Here is a 9,988-nt window from a genome sequence, read left to right on the forward strand (position 1 = left end):
ATAAAATGCTTTCTTAGTAGTGCAAATGTTTATGTTTGTATTTATATATATTAAACCTTTTGAGGTGTATTAGAAAAAAATCCAATAAACATTTTGAATAAAAACTTTCTGTAATGTTCATTCAAATGGAAATCACATTATTAGGCCTTTTGTTTTGAAAATTTAATCTCACTTAAAATAGTTTCCTGTTCTTTGCTTTTTTTTTATTGTTTTAATTCTGTTTTTCTTTTGTTGTTGGATTTCTCAGTTTCTCTAATAGCATTTACCACTATGGCTTTATTAACCATAATGGAATTCTCAGTATATCAAGATACATGGATGAAGTATGAATATGAAGTAGACAAGGATTTTTCTAGGTAATCATTTTTTTCTTCTTGAAATGCCTTTAGATTCAAATTGTTTCAAAAAGAGCCTGTGTTTTAAAAAGTCTAACCTTCTAGATTTGGTTTGTTTTAGCTCTGAAGAAATAGTCCTGAAAAATTCTCATTAATTGCATGCATTAAGTGAAACCTTTTAGAATCATTTAAATAGTGGTTGAATTCCAAAACCAAGGGTCTTTGATTTAGCATGGCTTCATTTCAAAAGGTTAGGGGAATATTTTTCCTCAGATATGTATATTGTGGAAATTGTTTAATATTTGAAACTGGTTGAAATACCTAAGTGATCTGTGTGAGCTGGAAAATAAATTTTCTAAAGGTACATTGTATACCTTTATGACTTCATATCTGTAAGTTATACCTAAGCTAAATATTTATGTAAATAAGATTACTTTTAAACTTCTGAAAATATAGTACCTTAATTATACACTTTACATCTATTCATTTGTATTATTTGGATTTTTTCAATGGACTAAAGACAATAGGTTTATAATATTAAGATTGCACCAAATAGGAAGACACATTTAGTTTTCAGTTACAATCCAGGTTCTGCTATTTGCATGATTTTAAGGAAGTTACTAAATCTATACCTCAGTTTAGATATGCTTCAGTTTCCTTTTCTATAAATTATAGATGGCAATTATAGTATCTTCCTCATGAGGCTTATGAGAATTAGATTAGTCAACATTTGTAAATTGCTGTGTAACCGTGAGCAGGTCACACCACTGACTTCTTTTGGACTTCAGTTTCTTTATCTGTAATGTATTATTCAAGATAGCATTGGTTTTCAAAGAGTTTGTTATTGTTTTCAGCACCAATGCAATACTTCATTTTTTTCCTAGATGAAGTCTTATGTATTACATAGTTTACCACATAAGCATGGTGAGGATATGTAGAAGCCTGTCTACTTGGCCTACTCGTGGTTCGTATCTCCCGAGCCTAAATCCTTGAGTTATTTGGAGCACGGTTTGAACTTTAGATGACTTTTAGACTTGGCTGGGCGCGATGGCTCACACCTGTAATCCCAGCTCTTTGGGTGGCCAAGGCAGGCAGATCTCCTGAGGTTGGGAGTTCAAGACCAGCCTGACTAACATGGAGAAACCCCATTTCCACTAAAAATACAAAATTTGCCAGGCGTAGTGGTGCACACCTGTAATCGCAGCTACTCCAAAGGCTGAGGCAGGAGAATTGCTTGAATCCAGGAAGCAGAGGTTGCCGTGAGCTGAGATCATACCATTTCATTCCAGCCTTGGCAACAAAAGTGAAACTAAATCAAAAAAAAAAAAAAAAAAAAAAAAAAAAAAAGAATTTTATGAAGTTCTAAAAATCTGTAATTCCTATTTAAATCAGATGAAAATTATTACACAGAAAAAAAGATTTGATAGAAAGCACAGGACAGAATTTGATTGTAGCCAGTCTACTATTCACAATGCTTAGTTCCGGTATTTGAAAATTGATTTGATCTAATTATTTGAAAATGAAAGGCCATGAAAAATGTTAAGCATCAGATGATTTACTTCTGGTAGTTTGGTTGCATTTATCTGAGTTACATAGACCTAGTATCCAGTATGGCACTTTAATGGTGAAGTGATCTTAAGCCAGGCATTTACCCTGAACACCAGTGGTTTACTTGAAAATCTGTGAAGCCATCCACTTAACAGGTCCGTTATATAGAGTAAAGAAGATAATATTTGTAGAACATCTAGCATAATGTTTGATATATGGTATTTGGTAAACAGAGAAGAAAGACAATTTCTAATTCTTGATTTTGAGAGTTTTACACTCTTAAAGGAACATTCTATCAAAAGTTCATGTAAATAGAAGTTTAGAAGTTAAGATTCTTTTCTGAGTTGCTTAGAGTTATTGATTATAGAGTTGCCATTAAAGGATACTATGTTGAAAACCTGTGAAGTCAGAAAGGCTTTTGGAATAAGGGCAAATAGAACTTATACTTTGTGCCTTTGTTTTGGCCATGAGAAATGCAATTCAAATTTTAATCAACATAATTTATTCTGCTTAAAATCCAAGTTTTTAATAGATCAGTTTATTTATATTTCTCATGTTTTGCTGATTAATTGGTAGATACTAATGTTTAATATTTTTTCTTTCAGCAAATTGAGAATCAATATAGATATTACTGTTGCCATGAAGTGTCAATGTAAGTACACCTTCGGCTTGCTAAATCCCTATGTAACTTACGGTTCAAACAATTGCCAATCAAAAATAAAAACTACTAGTTGTATTTTAACTTTACTTTTCCTTTATAATATTTTTAAATGTTACTGTGGTATTATTTAATAATGCAAATTGTTATACTCCTCAGCTTATATTCTTTATTTCCTATAAAGAGAAGAGACTTAACTTTTACATTATATAATTAAAAGAAAGTTGGAGGAAATATTTGTGAATCAGCATTCTAGTTTATATACAAACTTTCTGTCTTTCGTGTTTGGAGTACTAGCCTTTATACCCATGTTTCACAAGCATACCCTTGTGTACTGTTTCAGTTTACCACCCTTTATGTTTACTCTTGCGTTTAAAAATACAGATCTAGCTCTTTTAAGTTAATAATGATAGGTTACCCCCCCTTTTTTTTTCCTTCAGTGGCCTCACTTGGTTATACTAGAATCAGAAAAATGCTAATATGCCAGATAGTGAATGTTTGAATCAATACTGTTTTCAGAAATAAGGATGCTTTTACATGAAAAATATTTTATGTTACTGCTTAAAAATTATAGACCAAGAACTCAAGAGAAAATTTTTAACATTTTAAGAGTGTGAAATAATTTTACCCAGTTAGAGATTAGTTTCAGTGATACTCCATCTCAGAACAACCTTGAATCTCTTTTTCTTTTCAACATATTTTTCCTTATGTTAGTGGTTTTAAGAGATTAAAAAAGTACTTTATATCTAAACTTGGAGTTAGTGGTAATTCTGAATATATGACGCTCTGCCTTATTTTGGATGTTTGAATACTGTTTAATTTTAGAGTTTTCCAAGTAAAATTTTTTATTTGTTGATTTGTAGCTTTGTTTTAAGATTTCTTTTAATCTCTAAAAATCTTTCTTGCATTTAATATTTTGTTCAGCGGCCACTTAGTACTTGTGATTAGGTTCTTGCTGATATTTGCAAAGCTCTTCAATTCAGTAAAGCTTATCCTTTTTAAATGAGATCTTGAATTATCTTTTTTACTTAGCAAGAAGTAGAAAAAAAATTGCATTTTGGAATAATCTCCACCAAAGCTATATAAAATTGCTATTTTAGCTTTTTAACAAATGAGCAGTATAGGAAGTAGTTTCACATACTTGGTGAATTTTTTTTGTTGTTTTTTTTTTCTTCCCACTTGGTGAGTTTTCTGTTAGTTGTCTTAATTTATTTTATATTGGGGATAGTTTGCCTCCGACCGTAGAATGTAAAACTTCTAAATCTTTTTTGTATGCAGATGTTGGAGCAGATGTATTGGATTTAGCAGAAACAATGGTTGCATCTGCAGATGGTCTAGTTTATGAACCAGTAAGTTTGATTCACATGGTTCTTTGAAATACATGGGTTGAGGAATTGCACTCTTGAAGACAGTTTTGATTTCTATTTGTTTTTAGTTTTGTCTGAAATAGTTTTCCGTATAATTATCTTATTTCAAAAGTAATTCATAATCTTTGTAATAAATTCGGGGGAAAAACAGAAAAGTTATGTTATATACCAAAATCTTGAGGTGACCATTATTAACATTTTGGATATATTACTATTATCTGGTAATTTTGATCTAAGTGATTATTATAAGATACTTTAATATTTGCATTAGGTTTTATACTATTTTAAGAATAATTATTCATCCTTTGTTTTCTTTCTTTTATTTTGTGCCATTCTTTATTTTTGTTTACCATCTTGAAGAGGTACTGTTTTTTCAACTTTTATTTTAGATTCATGTGGTACGTGTGCAGGTTTGTTAGCTGGGTATATTGTATAATTCTGAGGTTTTGGGTTGATTGATCCCATCACCCAGGTACGGGGCATAATAACCAATAGTTTTTCATCCCTTTCCCTTCTCCCTCCCTCCCCTCTCTAATAGTCCCCACTTTCTGTTGTTGCCATCTTTATGTCCGTGAGTATCCAACATTTAGCTCCCACTTATAAATGAGAACATATGGTATATGGTTTTCTGTCCTGTCATTAATTTGCTTAGGATTATTGCCTCCAGCTGCATTCATATTGCTGCAAAGGACAGCAGTTTGTTTTTTTTTTTATGGCTACATAGTATTCCCTGGTGAATGTATACCACATTTTCTTTATCCCATTTACCGTTGATGGGTACCTAGGTTGATTCCATGTATTTGCTATTGTGAATAGTATATTCACAATATATACCTTTGAGTATATACCCAGTAATAGGATTGCCGAGTTGAATAATAATCTAAGTTCTTTGAGAACTCTCCAAACTGCCTCCACAGTGGCTGAACTAATTTACCTTTTTACCAGCAGCATATTAGTGTTCCCTTTTCTCCTCAGCCTCTCCAGCATCTAGTTTTTTGTTTTTTGTGTTTTCGAGACGTGTTAGTAATAGCTGTTCTGACTGGCGTGAGGTGGCATCTCATTGTGGTTTTGATTTGTATTTCTCTTATGATTAGTGATATGGAGCATCTCTTCATGTTTATTGGCCACTTGTATGTCTTCTGAGAAGTATGTGTTCATGCCCTTTGCCCACTTTTTAATGGGGTTGTTCTCTGCTTGTTCAGTTAAGTTCCTTATCGATTCTGGATATTACACCTTTATCAGATGCATAGCTTGTGAATATTTTCTCCCATTCTGTAGGTTGTCTGTTCACTCTGTTGGTAGTTTTTGTTTTTGTTTTCTATGCAGAAGCTCTTTAGTTTAATTAGCTCTGACTTTTCAGTTTTTGTTTTTGTTACAATTGCTTGTGGGGACATAGTCATAATTTTTTTCCCAAGGCTGATGCCTACAATGGTGTTTCCCAGATTTTCTTCTAGGATTCTCATAGTTTAAGGCCATTTAAATCTTTTCCCATCTTGACTTAATTTTTGTATATGGTGACAGATTTGGGCCAAGTTTCATTCTTCTGCATATGGCTAACCAGCTCTCCCAGCACCATTTATTGAAAAGATAATCCTTTCCCCAATGCTTTTTTTTGCTGATTTTGTCAAAGAACAAATGGGTGTAGGTGTGCAGCTTTGTTTCTGGATTCTCCATTCTGTTGAGGAGGGACTTTTTGAGATTTCTTTTACAGCAAAAATTTGTAGGCATGTTTTATGGATTCCAGCATGACTGTTTGTATCTTTCTGCTATTATCTTTTATTACCCATTTCCGCTGTTGCTCCGAACTGGGGAAAGTCCCTTTCACGTGGGTTTATCTATCCTATGAAACATAAACTTGTTTTAGGCTCTTTCTCAAATTGGTTTTGTTTGTATGTGGTCTTGTATAAATTCATAAAAGTTTCCAAAATATGAACGTTAATTTAAAAAGATTTAAGATGGTAATAAAGATTGCATTCCCATTTTTATGTTTCTTTTGGACACTGAGAATTTGGTGTTTATATATTATAATCTTGAATGTATTTCCTAAAATTCATTTACACTGTTTCTCTAGCATTTTCTCCATATTCTGTCGTGCTCATTCTCTTTTTTTCCCCACATTTATGAGATGCCTGTTTTTATCTTGTCTTTTTTTTTTCCCCCCTACATCTCTTATCTGGATTTTAAACTCCTGAGAATAATTAGTTTTATTCTTTCACCTTTGTAGTTCTCAAAATGTACTGCAAAATGCTTTGCAGGTTTTAGGCAATAACGATATGTTAGAATTATACAGTTGGGACAATATGATTGACTGTTTTCATTGTAAACAGTTTTTGCCATCTCTTCCAGTCATTTATGGAGCAAGAACATTTAATTTAAATTGTTATAATTAAAAGTCATGTCTTAATGAGAAAATTAAGAACTTCAAAATATTTAGTTGTATACTTCTCATCAGTAATAACAGTGCTTTTAGGAAGCTGTTCTTTCCTAATTTATATAAACGTGGTTAAGAATTATGTTTAATATAAAATTATTTAAAATATAATTTTAACTTTAAAAAAATTTTGCTCATTATTCTAATATGCACTCTGAATATTAAAAACCTAGCCCTAATAACTCTACTAGTTTCCAAACCATGATCTGTATATATGCTATGATAGTTACTATTTTGCTATTTTCTGTTACATTTAGTTACTATTTATTTAAAAAAAAAAAGAATTTTTAAAAGGTGGGAAAGTAATCTGATAGAGCTAAGTTTGTATACTGACTCTTACTATCTGTGATTCTGGAAAAAAGTTGTAACTTTTTGAGCTCCTGTTTCCTCATGTGCAAAAGAGGAAGAGTAATCACAAATTCATGAGGTTGTTAGGAAGGTTAAATGAGATCATGAGTTAGCATAGTGCCTAGCAAAGTAGCTTCTTTATACCCTTGTGATAAGTAAACACTGTACAGAGCAGGTTGAGGAATTCAGAGGAAAAATCATATAGTCCCCACTGTCAATCATTTTATTTATACATTAGCTGGAGAGTAACTGTACAGCTTTATTGGTTTGCCGTGGTGTGTTTTATAGATTTTAGCATTTTCTTTATGTGCTGTCATGGGAAAAAGGTTTAGTAGCATGCTTTAGACAAATTCATCAGGAGGTGTAATCAAAGGAAGCATCAGAAAGATTGGGACAATTTAGCTTGGAGCATATGGTGGTATAAAACTTGAACATGAGGCTCACAGTTACATGAGAGGTAGGTTCTAGATTGATGTAATTAAAATATTAAAGTCACAGAAGTAGAGCTGTGAACTAGGACTAGAAAAGTGGATTTTTTTTTTTTTTTTTTTTTTTTTTTTTTTAAAGACAGAGTTTCACTTTGTTGCCTAGGCTGAGGGCATTGGCAAGATAATGTCTCACTGCAACCTCTGCCTCCCAAGTTCAAGCAATTCTCGTGACTCAGCCTCCTGGGTAGCTGGGATTACAGGTGCCCACCACCACACCTGGCTAATTTTTTGCAGTTTAGTAGAGACAGGGTTTCACCATGTTGCCCAGGCTAGTCTCAAACGCCTTATCTCAGGCAATTCACCTGTCCTGGCATCCCAAAGTGCCAGAATTATAGGCGTGAGCCAACGCTATTGGCTGAAAAGTGGATTTTTTTTGTTGCATAAATTGTGGATGTAACTATTATAAGGAGTTTGCATATTTTTCTTTGACTCTTAGAAGCAGTGAAGTCTGACTTTGAATTGATGAGGATCATGCCTAGATAAAATTTCTTAAGTGCTTCTTTGTTGATTAACACGTTTAGGAATTACAGTGCTATTTTTTAACTCATTTCAAAAATTGTTGATTCTGTTATGGTATTTTACCAGCAAAAATATGGGCTTTGGATGCTTGAATATAACTCTGTATGTCATTTTCTTCTCCAATACTTGTGAATTTCATGCTAGTATCATTTAAATGATTTTAAGTCCTAAGATACAATTTTATACATAAGATAAATTGTCAACTTGCATGTATATTTGCGATTCATAAAATTTCTTTATGCTATTTTTGAGTAAAGCTTTCACATTAATATTTGACTTATAGCAGATGAATGTAAACCATGAATACTTGTTTTTAACATTATGTTTGTTTCTTGCTCAAAGAAAAAATGTTTAAATTGTGATGTAAAAGTCAAGAGAATTTGGCAATGCTAGTGATTATGTTTTCTTTCATTTCAGACAGTATTTGATCTTTCACCACAGCAGAAAGAATGGCAGAGGTAATAAGAGAACCAACTATTGTGGTCCATAGAGATCGAAATCATATTTTGTCTATTGTAAACTATTTATAGATTAACACATTTCTCTAGGGATTTCTTTGGATGAATTATTAGCAGAATTTGGTATATAATCCTTACAATTTCAAAATCAGACCTTAAAGTCATGCATAATCTTTTCTCTAGTACACTTTGATTCATAAGTTTTAATTTTTATTTACAATGGTATCAACTATTTGAATTTTTAGATTATGAAAGCAATATATGATCATTTAAAAAATTTAATTTGAATAGAAATGATATGAAGCAAGATTGTCCAACCTTCGGCCCCATAGGAAGGCTTTGAATATAGCTTAACATAAATTTGTAAACTCTTTTTTTTTTTAAACAGAGTCTTGCTCTGTCACCCACGCTGGAGTGCAGTGGCACAATCTTGGCTCACTGCAACGTCCACCTCCCAGGTTGAAGTGATTCTTCTGCCTCAGCCTCCTGAGTAGCTGGTGTGTACTACAGGCACACACCACCATGCCTGGCCAATTTTTTGTATTTTTAGTAGAAATAGGGTTTCACCATGTTGACCAGGCTGGTCTCAAACTCCTGAACTCAAGTGATCCACCCACTTTGGCCTTGCAAAGTGTTGTTGTTTTTTTTTTTTTTTTTTAACTCATCAGTTATAGTTAGTGTTAGTGTATTTTATGCATGGCCCAAGATAATTCTTCTTACAGTGTGGCCCAGGGAAGCCAAAAGATTGGACACTCCTGATACAAAGTAAATGTAAAATCCCCCTTCTTACTCTGTAAACTAATGCCACTGACTAGCATTAATAACCCGTGATAAGTTTTTTGGGTAGCCTTTTAGACAGACATTTTCTGTGTGTGTATATATACAATGTGTATATTATATATATATATTTCTGTTTGTATATACAAAATTACATATAATTCTGACATATAATCCATATAATATATAGTATATAATTATAGAGTTTTTATATATTATGAGTATATTACATATTTTATAATATATAAAGATGTATATATCTTATATATATTTTAATATGTTACATATATATAATTGTTTATATACAGAAATACACACACACACACACACACACACACACACACAGAAATAAATTGCTTTTTCCACCTAGCAGGTTTTGGACTCATTTCTGTATGTATAGAATGGTCCATTTTATGGATAGACTGTAGTTGATTTAATTGGATCCTTATTGATGGCCATTTAGATTGCTATCAGAATTCTAATATTAAAAACAATAATCAGCATTCTTGAACCTAATTCTGTGTATGTTTGTATATGTGTGTATTTCTAAAAATAGAATTTATTTCTTTGAGGATATTTAATGTTTTGATGGTGCCTATATTCTCCCAAATTATTATTTCACTTATACTCCAAGAGGCTACATGAGAGTACTTGTTTCTGTACAACCTCACCAACAGCAGGTATACCCAGAATTTTTTTAAATGTATGTCAGTTTGATGGGTGAAAATTGGTACTGTGCTTTTATTAATTAACAAAAAAATTTGTATTTTTTTGTGAACATGTTTGCCTATATGCCTATTTTACAAAGAATTCTTTGTAAATTAAAGAAAATAGGCCAGGCGCGGTGGCTCAAGCCTGTAATCCCAGCACTTTGGGAGGCCGAGGCGGGTGGATCACAAGGTCAAGAGATCGAGACCATCCTGGTCAACATGGTGAAACCCCGTCTCTACTAAAAATACAAAAAATTAGCTGGGCATGGTGGCGCGTGCCTGTAATCCCAGCTACTCAGGAGGCTGAGGCAGGAGAATTGCCTGAACCCAGGAGACGGAGGTTGCGGTG

General features: G+C 32.6%; 1 protein-coding gene across 4 annotated transcripts in view; it reads left to right on the forward strand.

The window, feature by feature from the left end:
- ERGIC2 (ERGIC and golgi 2) overlaps window positions 1-9,988 on the forward strand; it is a 60,354-nt gene that overhangs the window by 31,007 nt on the left and 19,359 nt on the right. For all 4 annotated transcript variants that reach the window (XM_032286915.1, XM_032286929.1, XM_032286920.1 and 1 more), the window contains 4 exons: window positions 248-356; window positions 2,489-2,535; window positions 3,820-3,890; window positions 8,112-8,152. In XM_032286915.1, the coding sequence (XP_032142806.1) occupies window positions 248-356; window positions 2,489-2,535; window positions 3,820-3,890; window positions 8,112-8,152 (268 nt within the window). The remainder of the gene's footprint in view (window positions 1-247; window positions 357-2,488; window positions 2,536-3,819; window positions 3,891-8,111; window positions 8,153-9,988) is intronic.

The sequence above is a fragment of the Sapajus apella genome, unplaced genomic scaffold (genome assembly GCF_009761245.1).
Source record: "Sapajus apella isolate SASKATOON/1434 unplaced genomic scaffold, GSC_monkey_1.0 scaffold2, whole genome shotgun sequence".
NCBI lineage: Eukaryota > Metazoa > Chordata > Mammalia > Primates > Cebidae > Sapajus > Sapajus apella.